The sequence below is a fragment of the Sinocyclocheilus grahami genome, unplaced genomic scaffold (assembly GCF_001515645.1).
Source record: "Sinocyclocheilus grahami isolate Dianchi unplaced genomic scaffold, SAMN03320097.WGS_v1.1 scaffold74.1, whole genome shotgun sequence".
NCBI classification, from domain to species: Eukaryota; Metazoa; Chordata; class Actinopteri; order Cypriniformes; family Cyprinidae; genus Sinocyclocheilus; species Sinocyclocheilus grahami.
The window spans coordinates 2,247,103-2,271,210 of record NW_015505253.1 but is presented as its reverse complement, the minus strand read 5'-3'; the positions used below and the strand labels follow the sequence as shown (position 1 = coordinate 2,271,210).

At 37.1% G+C, this 24,108-nt stretch overlaps 1 protein-coding gene across 1 annotated transcript in view; it reads right to left on the bottom strand.

Moving 5' to 3' along the window:
* The window catches only part of LOC107585783 (protocadherin Fat 3-like), a 165,193-nt gene that overhangs the window by 50,339 nt on the left and 90,746 nt on the right, over positions 1 to 24,108 (bottom strand). Inside the window, exons 3-8 of the mRNA XM_016272930.1 lie at positions 22,193 to 22,311; positions 21,889 to 22,087; positions 10,502 to 10,563; positions 8,980 to 9,297; positions 8,172 to 8,385; positions 1,911 to 2,050 (exon numbers count right to left, since the gene is read on the bottom strand). Of these exons, the coding sequence (XP_016128416.1) occupies positions 1,911 to 2,050; positions 8,172 to 8,385; positions 8,980 to 9,297; positions 10,502 to 10,563; positions 21,889 to 22,087; positions 22,193 to 22,311 (1,052 nt within the window). The remainder of the gene's footprint in view (positions 1 to 1,910; positions 2,051 to 8,171; positions 8,386 to 8,979; positions 9,298 to 10,501; positions 10,564 to 21,888; positions 22,088 to 22,192; positions 22,312 to 24,108) is intronic.

Here is a 24,108-nt window from a genome sequence, read left to right as displayed (position 1 = left end):
AAACAAAGCAAAGCAAAACAAAACAAAACAAAACAAGACAAAGCAAAGCAAAGCAAAACAAAAAACTAAACAAAGCAAAACAAAACAAAACAAAACAATTTTTCTCATCTGATTTTTCTCATCTGTACTCAATAAGAAAGCTCATGAAATTCAAGCACTGTATATTATATTAGTAAATTTGATCACATCTAAATAAAGCAGCCTTGTATTGACTGATGTGTTTTCAAATTTTCTACATTTCAGGAGTTTTATTTACTACGAGTCTAAGTGAAATTCTCTGATCAATACTGATAAAACCTGATTGAACTTAATGAAAATCACATGACTTGCACGCACCATGAGTGTACGAACAAATCGAAGCTGATTGAACACTGAAACGCAAACAAATTGGCTGACGCAAATACTCAGTTGTCGCTAACTTGTATAAATAGCCCCACCGGTCCGAGGAGCACGCAGACAGCGTGAGAGCACACAACTGTGAGTGTCTGTGAGCGTGTGAGATCGAAACACGTTAGCTGATCTAATTATAAAGTAATAACAGACGTGCACTTCCGTCTCACACTTGGCCTTGCAGAGACAAGCTGAGCTCCATCTGTGTGTGTGTGTGTGTGTGTGTATATCGCAGACAGTGAATTCATGTATATTTGAGTATGAAAGTGTGTGAAAGATGGTGCTTTCTAAATAGAGAACTAGTCTTGGAGACGAATAAAATCGCTTTCATCATTTTCTTTCCATTTGTCCCTTCTCTGACCCTCCCTCCAGCACTCTCTGTTCACATGTGTGTGTTTGTACTTTGTATTTTTAAAGGAGTGCATTTAGCATCCAACATATGCAACTGACTAAATTTGAATTAGTTATCTTTTGTGTTTATGTTCTTATGTATGCGTGTGTATATGTTAATTTACTTTATAGTGAGCAAATAAACTGAATAAATGTGAGAGCTCTTCCTGTCATCCTCCTCCCAAAGCACTGCAGCAGCTTCTACTCTGAAAGATGAACAGATTGATCATTCATTTTTCCTCACTCTCCCACATTTTTCCTTTCAGGATGGATTGTGTCCTTTAAACTCTGACCTTCACGGACATATTACACTGAAAAAGGCTCGTATCCATGGCAATGGAGCTATCAATCCGATGGGACCTTGACATCAGGGATAGGCAATCTGAACGATGACAGACGTTATCAATCAAACCCTCACCATCAAACATCAGCATCAATCATCGACTAAACAGCTGCTGTCAAGCGGACAAACACTAACTCTGCTCCAAAACCTAGTGAGCTTCCTCCCTAGACACTTTCATGTAAAAGACAAAAAAGCTGCTCCAAATATAACAAGAAACATTATGCTGCCTTTTAACATCATGTCTGGCCATATTCTAAGGAATAAAAGCAATGCAAAAAAGTACTGTAAGTGAAAGAAATGCCATACGATATCTAAAAATTAAGTGGAGAGAAATGCGGATTATACACATGAATTAATACAGATTTATAAATATTAAAGCAACTAAAATATTAATTATATTAATATATATTTTAATATAAGATACAAATATTAATTATATAAACATTAATATTAATTTTACATATAGATCAAATATTAATTTGACTAATATATAATATCAATAAAAAATAAAGGTGTACAAGTGGAGAGAAATTATATCTATGAATTATTATAAATATGAAAAATTATATATATGAAAATGTATATATATATATTAATTTGTGTGTATATATATAATATTAATTAGAATAATATTATAGAATAATAATATTAAAAGAGAGAAACTACTATCAATATTTATATATTTACATTAATATAAAATATTAAATACTTATACATCAGTGTATTAGTATCAAGTATCAAGTGTCCGTGAATGTTTATTTATTTTTATTTGAGTGTGTGTGTTTACCTGAGTGTACGCTATATTAGTCCCATCTGTAACCTCCACCGTGAGGTTGTAAAACGATCGCTGCTCTGCGTCCAGAGGTTTAGCGATGACGATAGTGCCGACACCTTTCTCAACGTCAAACATACTGTCCACATCACCGCCTTACATGAAAAGAGAAAACATGATTAAACACATAAATGCGTTACATTTCTCTCTCTCTCTCTCTCTCTCTCTCTCTCTCAATTTAGGTCCCCACCGTGACACGAGTCCCCATGAGTCTGTGTGTAGTCAGGTTTAAGTCCCCACCAGGATATATAAACCAGTACACACAGACCACTGTACTACTCAGGTACACCAGATGGGGGCGATACAGGGTTTGGAAGTGCAAAACATAAGTAGGATGGGATTTCCTCATTATACCCACAGACACACACACACACACAGCTAATACACACACCCCACATATGCAATGCGCGAACACACACACACACACACATGCAATATATCCTTATATAAACATACATATACAGACATCCTACATATGCAAAACACTAACACAATATATGCAGACATATACACTCTCATATGTATGCATGTGTGTGTGCTACTCTGAAGAGATATAAAAAAGATTCCTCCATTTTCTAAGACTTCAAGTCTATATTTTTCTACACATCCTACATAAACACAGTCTAACAGACACATGCTGCCCACAAACACACAGCGTTCTCTAGCCTCATAGACTATTAACACCAACAAAAGAAAGGCAAACCAAAAATATGGATCAAAGAAACAACTGTTATCGCACAGTGAAAGTCAGCTGTTAGACTATAATGGATAGTTCACCCAAAAATGAAATATCTGTGATTATTTACTCACCCTCACCCAAACCTTTCTTCCATGCAACGCAAGAGATGTTACAGAATGTTCACATTGTGCTTTTCCACACAACAAAAGCAGACCAGAAGCTGTCAAGCTCCAAAATGCACTATAAAAATGGCTGAATCATATGATAACTGTGTAAGAAACAAGCTGAAATTTCAGTTATAATTCACTGTAAATCTTGCCCTCCACCACAGGCCTCAAACGTCAGTCTAGACTAGTTTTGCTACATTTTGATTAGTCACAAGACCATGAATAACACATTTTGGTATCACTCATTTTATCATTTCATTTAAAATGTAACAACACAAACAAGACTTAAATTTCAGTCTGTTTTCATTCATTCACACAAAACTTCAAAAGACTTGAAATACATAGTGTTCAAGTCACATGCACTACTTTTCTGGTGTTTTTTTTAGCCCCTTAAAGCTATTTGCTTTCATTGTATGGAAAAACAAGCAGCATCACCATTCTGACTTACATCTATAAAAAAAACTAATTCACGTCATTTTGGAACAACATGAGAGTGAGCAAATGGTGACAGAACTGTCATTTACAGGGGAACTATCCCTTTAAGACGTAGATCACCTTGGTGCATGAGTGTGTTCGAACCCCTATGCGTGTGAACAGAGGTGAAGTGTGTTTTGGCAGGGTGCTATTGCTCCCTCTTCACACTCGTTCTACCCAGGGCACATTAATCATCTCGTGCCGCCTGTTGCTGTAACACCTGGTGGAGAGATACACTTACATACGCATACACTCACTTACACACCCTTTCATTCATCACCGTCAACCCTCTCTGTCCTCACACACTCTCCCTCGTTTGGCAAGCTAACCCTAGGCTGACCCCTGACCTTTATGCACACTCGATTGGCTGTTTAATGACGCATTTAATCAGGCCGCAGATGATAAGGCTGGGTCAACGACCGCCAGAAGGGTTTTAGGTAGCTCATAAACAACACACACACACACACACACACGAATGGAAGCAGGAATTAAACCATTATCGCCACTGCACAGTAAATGTTAAGCACACACACACACACACACACACACACACACACACACACACACACATACACATACACATACACATACACACACACATACACATACACATACACATACACACACACACACACACACACATTCAGCAATATATCAAACGCACATTTAAATCATATTTGTATCAAGAAACACACCCTCAAATTCACATCCCAACCAATCATGTTTAAGCAACACAGCACAACACCTAGGGATGATGGGAAAGCAGAGCTAGCTGATGGTTAAACGGCAACAGAGCAAGAGCAGTTCTGCTGAACTTATATAAATATAGAGAGAGGGACAGACAGAGAGAGAAAGAGAGAAAAACTGGAGAAGAAAGAGACAAATAGAATCACTGAAAGAGAGAGAGACAAACATGCAGAGAGAAAAAAAGACAGAAAGACAGACAGTCAGGTAGAAAAAGAGAGACAGACAGACAGACAGAGAGAGAGAGACATCAGGGCTAGACAATAAGGACTGACCTGATGAAATTGTCACGGCATCATTATGTAAGTTTATCATTTGCAGGCGTTTAGAAGATGTCAATATTAACATTAAAGCAATTTAAAAACCATTTAAGACGCGAAAAGAGAACTCTCCAAGATGGACATGTGGACATATTTTGGTCTGTTTTTGTCCGCTATAGCATTATTAGCTGCGAAAGAAAACGGTTTATGTTAAAATAACAGTTTTGGAGAGTATTAAGTTAAGTGAACATTAACATCCTGAAAAAAAATCCATGTGTATCAGTATAGTGGATCCGTGCATTCAGTCTTAAAGTGACAGTTGCATACATGTAAAACCTGCTGCAGTTTGGGCAGTTCACTCCAAAATGAATATAGTCATCATTTACTCCCACTCAAGTTGCTCCAAAGCTACATGAACTTCTTCTGTTGAACCCAAATTATAAGAAAACTTGAATATTGGTAACCAAACAGTTGATGGAAGCCACTGACTTCCATATTCAATCAGTCAATGGCTACCGTCAACTGCTTGGTAACAACATTATTTAAAATAACTCATTTTATGTTCAACAGAAGAAACAAACAACTAAAGTGGAGGGTGAGTAAATGATGACAAAATGTTCATTTTTGGGTGAACTATCTCTTGAATGTTAAACAACAAAAGAAAAAGAGGAAATCACTAACTGCTTTTGACTGAATAACTTTTGTGCGTGCAATCTACATTTAATTTATACAGTGAAGACTATGGATTGTTATTTAACGTTTGATTATTCTTATCTATTTCTTATCGGAATACTACCTGAAAAGCACTGTATTTCATTTGTATCTATTGCTTGTAATTTGTTCATTATTGACTGTTTGTTTTTTGTAATGTTTTAACTTAGTATTAGTTTTTGATGTGCTATCAAATGGGAATTGAGAACTGTGAAACGTCAGTGTTAACCAAATCAAAAATGTTGGTGTTGTAACAACTTCATTTATTAGAAACATGGGTTCAAAAACAATGAAAACTACAATGGAAAATTTCAACTGGGCAACGTAAAAATCATTGCGTTGTGAGCCCTGGACATGCAGAGAGAGAAAGACAGACAGACAGAGTTGAAGACAGAAGAAGAGATCACAATAAAGAATTACAAAAGAGAAAGAGAGAAACCACAGAAAGAAAAACTGACAGAGAGAAGAGTTAAAAAAAGAAGAGGAAAAGAGTTCGGCTGAACTGATAAAGATACCTTCTGTAGAACAGTTCCTGCCGCAAGCGGTCTGTTGTATATAGAACATCTCACGGAAAGAGCGTGGACCTTCCCATACGAAGCATTTAGAAAGAGAGAGAGGAAGAGAGGATGGAAGAGAGATACAGTAGAACAACAGAAGTAAAGAATGAAGAGTCGAAGGATAAAAGAAATAAAGAGGAAGTGGCCTGTGACTCAAGAAGAGGAGGAGAAAAAGAGAGGCAGAGCAGCGAAAGAGTGCAGAGCAGGTGCTGCTGAAGCAAACAGAAGGTATCTGAACACCAAACGGCATGCATGCTGCAAATCTGACTCTCCCATTGCCTACCAGATCAACAGATACAGGACCTCAGTGTCTGGAACATCAACATCACTGTGTAATACTAAACTTGGCATTATTAATATTACTGTAGAGAATTATTCAAATTAACACACTCTCTAATATAATATAATATAATATAATATAATATAATATAATATAATATAATAATTAACCATCAGGGCGGTCATTAGTATTAGGGCTGCACTATATTGGAAAAAACTCACATTGCAATATATTTTTTTTCTGCGATATATATTGCGATTTGGGAAAAAAAATCAGATGACTTCAATAACTCTATTTGGAAAAAAAAAAATCAATGATTGGGGTGACTTTGTAGGCGAGTAAATCAGCATAGGAAATAAACTAATTACAAGCATAGATAACAGAACAAAGATACAAATGAAATAAGCAGTGCTTTATATTTTTCAGGTAAGTCTAACAGTATTCAGGTACAGAAATTGAATAATCAAATGTAAAATAACACTGCAGTTTTCACTATAAAATCTAATAAATCTGTGTTAAAGCTACAAAAGGGATTTTTCTTTGTGTTTTGTTGTTTGATTAACATTCATGACAGAGAAAGCAACAGGAACATTAAACTGCTGTGAACCAATATACTGTTACACATCCATTTTCTTTCTCAATTGTTTCCCTTTGCCTAAGCCATAAGCAACTATGTTTACAAGGATACTTGCAGAGCACAGTATTTCAGGCACAAATAGACGCAGAAGTGAACCGAATTCAGTGTTCACGTGCATCTGCGTGGCTCTCACCGCGTCTACACTGGACGCGAGCAGTGTGGCGCGGCGCGTCAAAATACAATAGAACCCATTATAATCAGTGATGCTGTCTGTCTACACTGGATGCGGCGCAACACGACAAATCCCCGACAGTAAACTGATGCCTCATTCTCTTTATGACGTACTGACACAAAGTTCAAATGATATGCAACGGTCACTTTGTCGCGTCCAGTGTAGACAGACTTTGGGGCTGTTCACATATTGCGCCTAAAAACGCATGGAAAACGCCAGCCACGCCGCTTTCTCCAAAACGCTCGGGAACTTGCACTTTCGTGGCATCTGCCGTTGCTAAGCAACCGTGATCTGCGCTTTCCACGATGACGCGGAAGTTTCAACAAAGGATAAATGGATTTCCAGCATTGAAAATCGCTTGCAGTAGTTCTGCTACTAAATTTATTTAAAATGGGTATCTCTGTACAGCTGTTGCGTCTGGTGTAGACGCGGTGTCTGTGTGTGAGCAAAGAAAATGATTAGTATAAATATAACGATCAGTATACTAAACATCGCACATCCTGTGATGTGACTATCGCAGATGCGCACATCGCGATATCGATGCTGAAACGATATATCGTGCAGCCCTAATTAGTATGTGTTTTTTGCAGTTGATATTTGGTTTGTTTTTATAATATAATATAATATAATATAATATAATATAATATAATTAATTTAGGTTTGTTTTATGATCAATTATTTAAAATGTATTAAGGCCCATTCACACCAAGGACGATAACTATAAAGATAACGATAAAGATATAGTTCTAAAAATCGTTCTCAATATTAAAGAATAGCAGAGTCCACCCCACAACTATAACGATAAAGACAAAGAGAAACGATATCGTTGGAATCACTTTCAAAATGATTTTTCTCCAGCTGATGAACGATACAAAATTGACAGCCAATCAGAATCCATCCTGCTGTAACGAGCTCGAGAATTTAAAGCGGCAGACGAGAGCGTGCGCTTAGAATAAACAGACGATATTGTTCGCTGGGGTGGACGCTAATATCGTTATCTTTATAGTTATCGTTCTTGGTGTGAATGGGGCTTAAGTAATTTGTTTGTGTAAGGTTATACAAAGCTTACATCACCATAGATACAGACAGCGGCAAGCAATCTCCATGGTGACCGTGGAATGGCAAAATATAGCAATACAACGCCACAAATCATGCAGTGAACCACAAACATTCCCACCAACTCTAAACCATAGTATGCAAATATTTGGCCTAATTAATCTGTAAAAGCCAAACCTATCATTATAAAATCCAATTATACATATATATATATATATATATATATATATATATACTTAAAGATTTTGTTATAAATAAAGTACAATTATTTCTAAAAACACACCATTTAAAATTTAGAATTTTTAAAATGTAAAAAAGATTTACAATTTCAAACATTGTTACAATAAATCCCAACCCCTGGCATTTATTTTTAATCCTTCACTAAATGCTACAAATCCACTTGCATGTCTATCCTGCAGCTAAAGTCATCTCTAAATTGCATAGATCATCACATTAACATAAAGCATCCAAGCACTCACCTGTGATGTCAAACCACAAGGAGGCGGAGCCTTGCTGTTGGGCGGAGACCACACCTACGATGTCCGCCACTTTGTCAGTTTCCATGACGGTGAAATTGTAAAGCTGCTCGTCGAAGGCGAGAGGAACGGGGCTGGCCGGAGGACGGCGGATCCACTCGATGTGCAAACGAGCCGTCGCCCAGCGCTGAGGACGTCCATTATCCACTGCCTTCACCTGCGGGCAGAGGTTAAACGCACATCAGGAAGACAAGAACACCAGGCATTAAAAGGGCTGAACTGAAATGGAAGAATGCATCCAGTGAACGAACCTTTTACAAGAAAAAGAAATTTAAAATGTCAAATCCCTCATTAAGAGAATTGAGCTGCTACATATGTCAAGGGAGTTTTCCAAGACGTGGAAATGAGTTTACACTTCTGGTTAAACCTGGTGAGACTATTTCTTGTCCTAATATCAAATATGGATGATTTATATAATTCCAATTGGGTAAGGGAAAAATTGGCATGTTTATGGAACATGTCAGGTATTTGGTGCATGGACAAAGTGGTCTAAACAGCTCTAAACATGGCCAAGATGGTCTACCAAGCTTGCTTGTTTATTTATTAATATTTTTATTTTATTTTCTGTTTTATTTTATTCTATTTTATTATTCTTTTTTTATTTTATTTCGTTTTATTCTTTTTTGTTTTGTTTTATTATTCTTTTATTTTATTTTAGTCACATAATATAAAACACTGTATTTCATTTTATAATCACATGCATGTGTGAGATTAACTTTATTTAGAAGCTCAAGGGCCAAAGGTAACTCACGGTAAGAATATCATAGGTTCCAGCTGTGAACTGTTTCTTGGGTGATGAAACCACACCGGTTTTGGCATCGATTACGAACTTCCCATCCTCGTTGCCATCGACGATGCTGTAGGAGAGTTCAGCGTTGGCACCCTGGTCTTGGTCGTAGGCGAACACCCGATAAATAGGAGCGCCTCGCTGTTTACGGGTGCGCTCGGGTAAACGGACCTGGTACACCTTCTCTGGAAATGTTGGTTTGTTATCGTTAACATCCAACACCTGGATCACCACCCATACTATGGTGTGTCTGGGAGAAGGACCGCCATCTGATACAGTCACCTGGACACAAAAACAGTGATGAGCATGAGGATAAAACTCACATTTGCATTCAAAACACTAATGTCTTTGAAAGAAGTCCTTTCTGCTCACCAAGGCTGAATTTATTTGATCAAAAATACAGCCAAAAACAGTAATATTGTGAAATATTATTACAATTTAAAATAGCTGTTTTGAATATATTTTAAAAATGTAATTTATTCCTGTGATGCAACGCTGATTTTTCTGCATCACTACAGAAATCATTCTAATATGCTGATTTGCTGCTCAAGAAACATTTTAATTTCATTTCATTTCATTGTGGGGCGAATTACAGATTTGTTCAGATCAAACTCGAAGCATGAGTCACAGCACAAGAGATGAACACTACTATTCATGGTAAAAACCCATTATAGATGGACAGGAAAGGAGAAATAAGATTCTTCTACATATTTTTTCTCTCTGTAGAACGGAGTGATGATGAGTCATGTTCCGCTTTTCTCTCATTTCCTGTTTCCGATATTCGATCCATTTTTCTTTTTCATTAGCAAACATGCCCATCGCTCATCCACCAATCAGCACGGCCGCACGTGGCCGCCGGCCAATCAGAAGAGTGCAGTGGAACATTTAAATGATATCATTAAAAACAAAAGACATTGTGTGTGCCATCCATCTTGGCAACAACAACAGAACGATTAATTCAATTCACTTTATTCATTTCCTTTCACAGACTGCCGTGCCACGCCTGTACAAATTCAATATGTCTGTCTGAGAGAAAGAAAGAGGGAGCAATAAATGAGAAAAAAGAGGGGGGTTGTAATAAATTAAAGGGGCGTTTGGTCTGTGGAATGTTTGGGTGTCAAGGGATCACACGGTGAACGGGTAACATAACATGAGTGACAAGTTCGTTCTCAAAAGATCAACACGACAAATCGCTTTTATTTGAAACACAAAACACCCACTCGAAACATTGACTTTCGCACTTAAACATACTAGCAGAACAAGCATTTTGAATTTCAAACAGGCGTCTATAGGACTCAGTCAGAACCCGTCGATAATGTTGCGTTCATATGAAGTGAAAATTGTCGTAATTCTCCCTTTCCTCACAAAATTGATCTGCAATTTGTAGGCAGTGCAAATTAGCATGGCTCGCAGCTCTCACACCTGATGTGTGCTTGTGTGAACGGAGCTATATGTGTCAATGTGGGTTTGCATGAGTGTGTCTCACCTCCAGTACGTGCTCAGCCTGTTGTTCACGATCCAGTTTCCGAGAGGTTGTGGTAATCAGACCTGCAACACACAAAATCATTCGTTTTAGCAGGCGCTTTGTAAATAATCTTTGATCCAACCACTTCTGCAGTCTCTAACTACAAGTAAAGACAGTGATTTAAGTTTCACAAACCTTAAATTCACAAAACTAGCTTCATTGTTGTTAGATGAAATTCACTAAAAGTAATGATTACTTGGAGTTTTTGATACCGTAAGAGAACAACATAGAGTTTTTGAATGATTCCGTTAAAATAATGATATCATACGAGTCATTTGCTTGTGAATCGGTCTGCACTGGTCTCGCTACATGCAGCAACTCAATAGTTTCCTTCCCATGGTTTTGTGATACACAGTTTTTCCTCCTCATGTTCAGTTCAGACTACAAGCTTAGACCGGATACAAATGTACTTTCTTTGGCATGGCACTATAGATTGAGCAACAGACCAGTACTGTTGAAAAGCACTGAAGGGAACACACACACACAAAAAACATTATACATGATATATAGTAGTGAGAGAAAAAATACTGAAAGATAAACAAGTAAGCAAATAAATAATATAAACAAAACAAAGTATGCAATAAATAATAAAATATTAATGGTAATAAATCATTTACCAATTTTGGGGTCAGAAAGGATTCATTATTCAGCAAGGATGCATTTAATTGAACAAAAGTCACAGTAATAACATTTACTGTAAAAAATTACAAAAATTCAGTTTCAAATAAATGCTGTTCTTTTGAACTTTTTATTCAATAAAGAATCCTGAAAAAATGTAGCACTGTTTCCACAAAATATTGAGCAGCAAATCAGCATATTAGAATGATTTCTGAAGGATCATGTGACACTAAAGACTGGAGTAATGATGCTGAAAATACAGCTTTGATCACAGGAAGAAATTATATTTTAAAGTATATTCACATAGAAAACAGTTATTTTAAACAGTAATAATATTTCACAATATTACATATTTTACTGTATTTTTATCAAATAAGTGCAGCTTTGGTGAGCAAAAGAGACTTTTTATGAAAACATTTAAAAATCTCATGGAACCCAATTTTTTAGGTAATAATATATTACCTATAAGGAATATGGGTAGTGCAATTTATTTAAAAAAAAGTTTTTTAATAAAGTTAAAATTACAATTGAAAAGATTATACTTTATCATTACAAAAAACAATTTTTGCTATGTTGATTTTTTTCTTTTTTACTTTTGTAGCCCTGCAGTTGTGCTCCTTCAGTAACGTTCTCCGTGGCTCGTCAAAGTGCTTGCGGGTCCTTAAGTATGCTTTCTGATCAGGCGCATCCCAGGGCGCACCATCACTGACCCATATCATATCAGAGATGAAGAGAGACACAAGGAGGAAAAAAAAGAGAGGGGGCAGCAGTGTTGAATCGAGTCACAGCGGCGCAGGGCACTCGTACTGACAGAGAGAAAAAACGGAAGGAGGAAACAAAAAGAGGAGGACAGGAGAGGACGGGAACGTCGGTGGGGGCAAACAAAAAGACCAGAGACAAAAGTTTGCTGATGACATCATGTCTGTAACACACACACACACACACACACACACACACGACAAAAGAGTGCTGATTACATAATGCCTGTAACACACACACACACACACACACACACACACACACACACACACACACAGTCCGTTTGAGGCCCCACTGGATAATTGCTGCTACCTGAATGGGGTTTACTGGTCATAGTGGGCAAGCGGGGTCTTAACGTCTACAGACTTCTGATCTCATCGTCATGGCAACCAGAGGCTTGTTACACAGCTACCGCTCTTGACCGGCGTGTGTGGGAAAGTAAGTCTGCATACGGGGGGAAAATGGATGGATTAGTGCTTTAATGTTGGACACCCACACAGGCTTTTTATGCGACGTCCATAATATAGGGTTCTCAAAAAAACAAATTCCCTAGACGCACACTTTCATATAGTCGAAAGTTTCTCTTAAAGGGACAGATCACCCAAAAATGAAAAGTCTGTTATCATTTACTCACCCTCATGTCATTTCAAACCTGAGTTTCTTTCTTCTGTTGAGTACCGTAGAATATATTTTGAAGAATGTTGGTAACCAAACAGTTGACGGTACCCATTGACTTTCATAGTATGGGAAAAAAAATACAATGGAAGTCAATGGCTACCGTCAACTGTTTGGTTACCAACATTCTCCAAAATATCTTCTTTTGTGTTCAAGAGGTGAAAAACTCACACAAGTGACATGAGGCTGAGAAAATGACAGAATTTTCATTTTTGGGCGCTCTATCCCTTTAACCTACTTTTAACTAACAGCAATGGATTTGCTAATGAGGGTGTCTTTGTATAAGGATCCAATCAGTGAGAATGAGTTTGCGCTTAGCTAAAGAACAGCTGCATTCACTGGAATTAGCATATTAATTAGAGAGACGAGTGATTACAAGCAATTAACTAAAACAGCAACAGTATACAACAGCATACCTATACAGGCCAGTTATCTATTGCTTTTGGAATATGCATGAGATGTAGCTTCCTTTTTATCTTTTTAGTTTTTGAGTTATTTTATAATCGCCACATGCATTTATTTCACGGTGCATTTGTCTTTTGTTCCTCCACAGTCGTTAAAGGTTCATACGGGAGGCCTTGATTTCCCAAGAAACTCATTGTGGATAAAAATAACGTCGAAACCTTTGGAAACTGCCAGCGTTGCGTGTGTTTTGTGCGTCGAATGGCTGCAGGTGGGAATTGGCCCATATGAGTGTGTCTGTGATTCACTGGCGGGGTCGGCGTCATAAATTCGAAACGTGCACCAAAGGAACATAGACCGGCCACACACACACACACACACACACATGCTGAGATCACACTGCATCTATAAATCAACAGCCGTCTGAAAAAGACAAAGAAACAAGAGACTGGCAGATTTCAGTTTCAGAGGCGATTCATGCTGTTTTTTAAATTGCACACTTTTTCTAAGTGTCAAAACGGCATCCATAATTTATTGCGAGCCTTTGCACTCATCATACACAGTACACAGTCGTTTGCACTGATTGAAAAAAGTCTTACACAGATTATTTTTAATAAACGACATGATTAAACAAGTTTATTTAAATGCATACTTTTATCAAGTAAATGTCATAAATGGTTTGAGCCAGTTTTTATCCACCTTTTGAACTTGAACAGCTATTTTCAGTATTTCTGCTTTAATTATAACTATTTTATAAAGAGAAATTGGGATTACTGATATATTAAGGTAATTCACCATGAGTCATTTTATAATTCCAGGAATTTCATGTGTATGTCCTTTGATAAAAACAACAATATCAGATTACATCTTGATTTTGTGCTTAATTTAATATATTAGTAATGCATAATTAATTTTAAATTTTATTTTTAAATATGAAAAAGTTAAATATTTATTAAATATATTAATAATTAATATATAAATATAATATATAATATATAAAATATATTAAGAGAATATTGAAATATTAATAATAATGTAATTACTTATTAATCATAATCTTAATCTTTATACATAGAGTAATCTTAAGTAAACATCCTCTGTCAGTTATTCAATGTGCACGTCTTCACTAAAAAATATAAAAAGTATACAAATAATATATACAATAAAAAAATAATTTTAAATCTCATGCAAACAATGTTTTCTTGACAAAGAAATAATGAAAACAGTAAGGCACAAAACATTTTATGCAACACTTGAATGCAAACTACAAAAGCTTTCAGAATTTAAACCATTAAAGGTGGGGTAAGCGATTTTTCAAAAATGCTTTAGAAAACAGATTCGGGCCGAATAGCAAAACAAACTTGTAGCCAATCAGCAGTAAGGGGTGTGTCTACTCATGATGTGGAGGAGAGCGTTCAGTGCACGGGACGGACATTAGCCGAGCCGAGCGACAGAAAGATAGAGATGGCGGATAAAAAACAAAAGAGGAAAACATCTGCGGAACAAGGCTAGGCCTGACACGATAACAGCTTTTTGTTGTGCGATATATTGCGATATATATCTATGCTGTAGACAGCATCACTGATTATAATGAGTTCTATAGTATTTTGTTCTATAGCGTCCGGTGTAGACACGGTGTAACATTGGTTTTGCTTTGTTTCACAGAACTAATCGTTGCCTGAGTTGCGTACGTATGTGTGCGGCGGAGCTATAAAAATAGAGGCGAGACCCTTTTGGGGTAGGGGCGTGTTTGTTTTGGTGATTTCAAATGTCAACATTGGCTACCAGAAATCGCTTACCCCACCTTTAAAATAAAAGTTATCATAAGAAGAACTATTTACAATTATGCATTATTTTTAGGTAACTAATCAAATGTACACTACCATTCAAAAGCCTGTTTTGTTTTTGCGCAAGTCTCTTTTGCTCGCCAAGTCTGCATTTATTTGATAAAAAATACAGTAAAAACAGTAATATTGTGAAATATTATTACAATTTAAGATAATTGTTTTCAATTTGAATATATTTTAAAATGTAATTTATTCCTGTGATCAAAGCTGAATTTTCAGCATCATTACTCCAGTCTTCAGTGTCACATGATCCTTCAGAAATCATTCTGATCATTCTTGCTGCTCAAGAGACATTTCTTATTATTATCACTGGTCGTGCGTGGGTTCATATGTTTCTTGGGTATATTTCTGGCCTAATTCTGTCAGTACATTACAGATAAAACATAAGACTTTATAAAGAAATGCCACTAGAGAAGTACTTTAAAGATATGGCTTATTACTGCTCCTCAGGCCATGCTATCGCAGAAATGACGAACGATGCTTTTGATAAAACTCCAGGAGTCGTCTATTATTCCAAATGATCCATTATGGAGGATAATCAGAATGATCGCAATCACGGTGAGCAGAACGAATGCGGATCTCCGTGCCGTATCGCTGGTTCAAGAATGGAGAAAACAGGATGTTTACATGCTGTAGAAGATGCAGTGATTATCAGAGCCGCAGCAGACTGAGAGACAGAGAGCGCTATTCTTAGAGTCTTTCATCATGAGGAGTAAGACAGAACAGAGCGAGAGAAAGATGGAAGGATGTTAAGGAGTCGCAGGGGGATGGAATGGAAGAGTAAGAAACCGAGAAAGAGACAAAAAGACACGTAAGGCCTTGTGAACGAGAGAATGGGAGGGTGATACAGCGAGAGAGGGAGGAGAGGAAGGTGTTAGGAGAGGATAAGAGAGAGATGAGGATGAGACGGAGGGGGAAGAAAGACAAGGAGGAGAACTGGGGTTGGAGGAGACGAAACTCCAATGTGTGAAACCCGCAGACGAGATTCACAGAGACACAAATTACTGCTGAGACAAGCAGAAGAGAGAAAGAGCGAGATTTCGCAAGCCTTTTGAAGAGTTTAAAGCTGAAAACAAGAACTGTTGTCGAAGTTTGGAGACTGTTGACCATTCATCCGTCCAAATAGACTGTGACTGACGAGTGAATAAAATCGAGTTAGGAACGCTACACAATGCACGGTTTGAATTGCTAGAACGACAGTCTGGCACTGGCTGTTTTACCTGACGTAAGTGAATGAAATGAAAGACGTTCATGCGCTCGACTGAAGCGACTGTCTAATAATGATGGAAGTGCTTCTGTTTAGTTCTCCTCCTGTGATCTTGCACACTCTGAGCTGCTGTCGCCTCGTCTACAGGAGACTCTGTTTACTGACTGCAGAGTAGCTTTCAACTTTAACTCCGTGGAAAGCCACGGAAAATCATTTTAAAATAGTTTTTTTCCCCCCTAAGGAATCCTATACGGGACACTTGTGTGATCTGCTCCATGCATTAGAGAAGTGGTTCCCAACCCTGGTCCTGGAGGCACCCCAACACACCTGATTCAGGTCATCAGCTCATTAGTAGAGACTCCAAGACCTGAAATCGGTGTGTCAGAGAAAGGAGACATGCAAAATGTGCAGTGCTGGGGGTGCCTCCAGGACCAGGGTTGGGAACCACTGCATTAGAGGAAACCACAAAAAATTAGAGTTTTGATGTTGTTATGAGAGCTAACGTTTCACATAGATGCTGGCTAAGATATGATATAATGATTATATAGGAAAACATGCAAGGACAAAACGTTTATATAAATACATCTGCACGCATGTATAATGTATTATAGCACATTTCGTATTAGTTATGCATTTTGCGTTTTTTAATAAAATACAGAATGAAATAAATTCTTTAGGATTTTTAATGATACTTTCTGTAATTGTTTTGGTTTTACATTAACTATATGCATACTGTAGTTTACATGATAAATGAATAACAAATATTATATTGATAAAAATATGTATATTTACAAAATAATACAAAATGTACAATTATAATAAAACAAATACAATAATGAAAATATGAAATGTGAAAAATTTTAATATGCAAGGAAAGACCTTTTATATATATTTTTTATATAAATGATAAATACACACATGTATTATTATGTATTTTTAGATATTACATTACATATTAGTTATGTATTATTATATATATTTAAAAAAAATGTACACACACATTATATATGTGTCACGATTTCGGTGGGGTCTGCTTGGGCTTTGTTATCATGGAGCACATGGCCTTTTGTTTTGACGGCTTGCCATGTGCTCTGCTGTCATCCTGGTGTTCACCCCGCCCCTCTCGTTATCCCTGTTAGCTAATTCTCCCTTCTCACCTGCACCTCGTTTTGTCCTCATTATTCTTCCCTTTATCTGGCCCTCTTGAATGCTATCTTGTGTCAGTCCGTAACATGTTGTGCAGCAGCTTAGATCGTCTCTGTCCATGCTGTGTTTGTCTGACTCGTTTTTTTATTTTATTTTTTCTAGTCTAGTCGGTCTGGCGTTCCTGTGTTTGTCACCCTCCTCTTTCTACCCTGCTGCCTCTCTAGAACTCTGGTCGGCTCCCGTCCTTGGCTCTCGCTACTCATAGGCCTGTCTCTCCACGGCAGTTTCGTCCTATTCCTCTCTGCCCATGCTCGAGACAACCCCTGGAATTCGCCGGTTCGCCCTCTCTCTTCCCCGCGGGCTCGACTGCGGCTGGTCTAACCTCCACGCTAATCAGAACTGACTTTTTGCTGGGGTTTTGCTATCCGGCTGACTTATTTACCTTTTGTTATCACCGTTTCAATAAACTTGGATTTTGTGTTCACCTGCTATTGGATCCCGGTCTCGTTTCTGACAATATGTAGAATTTTAATTACGCTTTCTGTATTTTTTTTCTTCTAAATTAACTGTGTGCATATATACATACACATTCATACTGTATTTTACATTATAAACGAATAACACATATTATATACAAATGCTATATATCATGCATTATACATAACACATATTATATATATATCACAAATATTAATATATTTATGCATTATATTCATATAAATTATTTTATATATAATTTATATGAATATATATATTTATATATTCATATAAATTATTTGGCAGCTTTTCATTGCAGAATTTCATCTTTACAGATACTTAATATTACCCTATTATTCAGTGTGAATTGCTACATTAAAAAGCGCGCACGCACACATACACACACACACACACACTAAATAAATGAACACTATTTAAAAAAAATTATTATGTAAAAGACATTTCATGACCAGTCACAAATATTTATGGTCATTACATTTTCTCAATTCACCCGCTACTGGCAGGTGTGATAAAAACATAATTTTGGCACACATCCATTCCTCCATCTATCCATATATATATATATTTACCTATTCAATCATCTGTCCATCCATCCACCCGTTCAAGACAGCATGTGTAACGTCTGGTGGGATGTTCGGAAGCACAATGAGAGCAAATAAATCAGAGCAAAATTATGCTATGAACCATAATACTAGAGTTTTGCTCATGTTGTTCAAGGAGCGCGTGTAAACCGCTCAGTTCTGCATTTGTTTGTAGATGCACTAGGGAGAACAGACTCTGAACTTAAATAAGCTTAAACGCGCTTCCAAATGGTGCAATTTCCCACTGCTGTGTACAACCCAGACGGTCTAAATGAATTTATCACTGTACATAAGCAACAGAATACACTGAATCCATAGAGGACCTGTGTTGTGAATCAGCAACAGTAAGGCTTTGATTATTAGTACATGATCTTGCTTCAGTTTATCATTCACTGTAATATTTAAAAATGATTTCAAAACTGCTCTTCTGTCTACTGAAACTTTTATGGAATCGGCAAATTATTAAAATAATACTTTTTATTTGCATTAATATAATATAATAATAAAAATAAACCACCACCAACATTATTATTATTATTATTATTATTATTAACATAAAAGCAAAATAATAAAAATACTACTACTACTAATGTTTATTTTGTTATGTTGCTGTTGGTGGTGGTTTATTTTTATATTATATTAAATTAATGCTAATAAAAGGTATGATTATTATATGTTATTATTAGTAAACATAACAGCAAAATAAAATTATTATTATTATTACTATATAATTATATGACTATTATGTGGTGATAACAACATTAGTAATAATAATAATAACATCAATAACAATAATAAGCATCACCATAATAATTATATTATTACATATTATTATTATATTAATAATACATTTGATTTATGTATGTATTTTTTTGTGGGGTTGGTTGGCCCTGTGTTGCGGTTTCTTTGTTATACTTTTGAAAAGATGCTAGGAATTAAATTATTTTGGACTGAGCTAAGATTTTATTCTTGTCCTCTTCTGGCCTTTTATTTGTTGCCTGCATTCAGTATTGATACTAGAGGCTGGCTTTCTGGGATCGATCAACAGAGTTGTTTAGGGTTTGTGTATAAACTCCTCAGTTACAAACACATCTGCAAAAGCAATAAAGCATGCAAGCAACGTCCCCCATGACAGTAAAGAAATCTTTCAGAAGCATGTGTAAACTATCATAAGAGACCACACATTTCTCAGCGCAGGGATCAGTCCAGGCAACGTGTGTAAACTACAATATAACTTTAACTGTCCCAGCAGATGTGTTAGACTGTTGAGAGAGCACACAAACAAGCAAAGACGTGTCTAGGGAGCGTCTGCAAACTCCAGTCTTGTGAAAGAACTAAAGATGTTTTGTTTTGGAGTCACCTTCACAAAACGCTACAGTGCATCATCAAAATATCCTCATAACATCTGCCGCCAACCATGCTGACTACACACACACACTTTCAAAAAACAGAAATGTGTCAATAAATAAACATTTCCTTGCGGCACGCACAAACTCCAGTGACTCAAAGATGTCATTAATTAAACACACACACACACACATACACATACATATATATAACAAGGTCTGACTTTTCAAAGCTGTGCATCATGTTCTCCGCTTGAAAGGAAATCAAATCTGGCTATCTCAGAAACATCCATTTCAACTCCGCTTTATAGGAGAATAATAAAATGACCTCTAAAGTCATCTTTACTGTATTGCTCAATACTTCTCCACAAGTTCCCTCCTCATGTGTACTTTATTTAAACCTGGAATTGAATGAAGTTTCCTGAGAGCGGTAATTTCATCTCTCTCTGAGCGCTCGGTATATTTGACTTGGCATCAATAATTCATGAAATCTATATACATAAACAGATAAACAAGTTTCCAAATAAAAGCCCAACAAACAGAGCTGGGGTGTGTGCCAGCTAGATGGTGATGTGTAATCGTCTCTGTTACACACATACATTTAAACATGACGAGGCTGAAAGGCCTTTCTCATGATGCTGAAAGGTGAGAGCAGAGGCCAGGCCTGCAACCGTTTGATTAACATTTAGACAGCTTTCACTAGAACAAACAAATACAAGACTGAAATCAAACAGTTCACACCTCTGCAAAAGAGAGAGAGAAAGAGAGAATGACAGAATGATAGAACGATTGATAGATTGATAGACAGACAGACGGACAGACGGACAGACGGACGGACGGACGGATGGATGGATAGATGGATGGTGTCCAGTGGTTTCACATTGATCTGTAACACGATCGAGCTTCTGCCACACACACACACACACACACACACACACACACACACACACACACACAGTCTGCAAGAAGTCCTTCTGCCACACACACACACACACACACACACACACACACACACACACACAGTCTGCAAGAAGTCTGCAGAAAACTGATGTGTTGAGTTTTTCAGGAAATACCTTTTATGAAAACAAACTTATTGCATCAAACCTCACAGCACTTTCTGATCTTTCTCTCTGGCTGCTTCCCGTTTGCTGTTGCCTTCTATCGTTCTGACAGCTTGACCTTTTGTGACCTTTACAAAGTTTTTAATTAGGATCGTGCTTCCTGCTGACATGCACTATGGGGCGTGTGTCTGGAGGGAAGGGCCTGTGGCTATGAAATTAATCTGTCAATCAAAGGCAAATCCATAACACCAGCCAATCAGCAGCCAGGATTTACAGTAGGCTCAAACGATGATGTCATTATGCGGAGAACAGCGACAGACCTCAAGAACTCACACACCCAGATGCTGATATTTAAATGAGTGAATTTAAATACTAAATGAGCAGAATTAATTAATGAATAATTAGCTTTATCTACACCAAAGACTAAAACACTCGTAAAAAGACAAAAAAAGACCAAAAGTTATTACCATGTTTTTGTAGATACGGTACCATGGTAAATCACAGTGTATACAAATTATGGATGGATGGATGAATAGATAGACAGAGAGAAGGATGGATGGATGGATGGATAGACAGAGAGAAGGATAGATTGATAGATAGATAGATAGATAGATAGATAGATAGATAGATAGATAGATAGATAGATAGATAGATAGATAGATAGATAGAATGATGGATGAATGGATAGATAGATGGATGAATGGATAGATAGATGGATGATAGAACAATAGATGGATAGATAGATGGATAGAACGATGGATGGATGGATGATAGTTAGATAGATGGATAGACTGATGGATGAATGGCTAGAATGATAGATAAATGGATGGGTAGATATATGGATAAAATGATAGATGGATGATAGATGGTACATGGAAGATGGACATATAGATAGATATATAGAAAGATGGATGGATGGATAGAATAGATGGATGATAAAATGATAGATAGATGGATGGATGGACAGATAGGTGGAAGATGGGCAGATAGATAGATGGATAGAATGATGGTTGGAAGTTGGATAGATGGAAATAACGAAGGCTGGATGGATAGATGGATGGATAGAACGATGGAGAGCTGGACCATATGATACCATCACTGTACCATGGTACTTTTTAAAGGACATGCGTACAAACTCAACTTATTAAAACTGACAGTAATTTATTCTATCTATCACACAGAAGGAGTTTGATTGACAGGACACTGACCGGTGCGCGGGTTGATGCTGAAGAAGTTCTGCGGGTTGCCGCTGGAGATACGGAATGACAGGCGGGGCTCGGTTGCCGTGGCGTCAGGGTCCTGCGCCCGGATCTGAATGACGGACTGGTCCTTCGGGGAATTTTCCGGAATGGTGGCATGATACATCGGCTCAGATGTGAGGGGGGCGTTATCGTTAACATCCTCAACCTGTTCAAACACACAGATTTACCACACATATCTATCTATCTATCTATCTATCTATCTATCTATCTATCTATCTATCTATCTCACATAGGATGCACACTAATTTACCTGTATGTACACTTGTAGTGCTGCTGACTGCGGTACTACTCCCAGATCAGTAGCGTACACTGTCAGCCAATAGGAGTCCTGCGTCTCTCGGTCCAACAGATCTGTAGTGTAGATGACACCTGCAAAATAAAATGGATAAAAACACCAAAACATCACAAGCTGTACATTTTAATTCCAGTCAAACAGAGGCAGAATCGATAATTTAGTTTCAGTGCATTCTACACGGAGACTGACAAACTCATATTAACTCGGATAGCAGTAATTGCTGTCAAAAAAGCAATTACAGAGCAGAAACATTCAAACTGAGCTGTGTAAATTGTTAAAATTTGGTCTCATATCTCAGATTAATAATCTAAATGAGCAGTTTATCCTTGAAAAGTGTTTGGTGTTATTAAAAACATTGCTGTTTGAGTATAACAGCAACAATGGCTCAGCCAATGGCATGTGTTTGGGGCGGGGCTTCCTGCTTAGCTGGCCAATGGCCAACAAACCTGTTTGGAGACAGTCATTATTACAGAAGGTCTGTTTACTGATGCTAGTGGTGCAGAAATTACACACTTTACCTTAGCAATAATTGCTTTTTACAAAAAATAAATTACTGAGCAAAAACATTAAAACTGAGGGGAATTGTTTTAATGTTAAATACTGTCTTGTATCTCAGATTAATGTACTAACTAAGCAATCAATTTGTCAGGTAATTTTCTTGAAAAGTGTGTGGCGCTATCAAAACATTGCTGTTTGTTTGAGCCTAACACAGCAACAATAGCTATGTTTCCATCCACCTATTTTTATGCACATTTTGGAATATCGCATGAAAAAATGCTGAATGGAAACGTCAAGATGCGCATACATTTTAAAAATGCGCATAAAAAAATGTATGTGCACATCTGAGTAGGATAAACTTTTTATCCGATAAGAAAAAATGCACATAAACTACGATGGAAACACATTTACCGAATAAATTCCTCCATGCGCATCTAAAAAGTCATGTGACTTTGCGCTATGAGATGGGATAACTTGACTAGCAGCGGACCGATCTCGTTCACAGCATCTATATATATGTTGCTATGGTCATTCTGAAAAGCCTGAGCAAAGTCTGTCGCCAAAGTATTTCTGTATAATTTTCTTACACACTTCGTTCCCAAACAACTGGCATCCACCTCTGAGAGCAGTGACCGCATTTATTGTGTTTCGTCTGCTCGCTCTGGCGCAAGTAATTTATTATATATAAATATTATTATATTCAGTGGCTTCTCCTATATTCTTATATCCTATAAGTGATATTTAGTGCCACAGTTTACCAGGAAGTGACGATGTTGTTCTCTTTGACTCGTTGGATGGAAACGGTGCTTTATTCACATATGTTTTATGCGATATTCCAGTTTTGTGCATAAGTTTAATTCGAATCTTTGGATGGAAACAGAGCTAATGTCTCAGCCAATGGCTTGAGTTTGGGGCGTGGCTTCCTGTTTGGCTGGCCAATGGCGAGTGTTCTGGAAACCTCATTATTTATCACAACTGTTCTGTGGTGATGCTAGTAGTGAGTTACCTTTAAAAATCTCTGTTTATAATACAGCAGCACACAGGTTGTGGTAAATTTAGATCAATAAGGAGGTCACTTCCATAAGTCATGTAACAGAAACAGAGAAGAAGAAAACACAACCCTCAGCCTACAGACAAAATAAGACCTGAACTTCTGACCCCAACAACTGCCCCACATTTTCAATCGCTCCATGTAACCGTAAACTGAGGTCTTCAGTCTTGGGGACAAAAAATTAAATTATGTCCATGGTCAGAACATTAAAAAAAGGAAAAAAAAGCAGTTCATCTCAGGCACAGATTTGCCACAAAAAACGAGACTTTGCTCTGGTGGGACTGTTGAGCTACATCTTACATATAAAAAAAATAAAAATAAT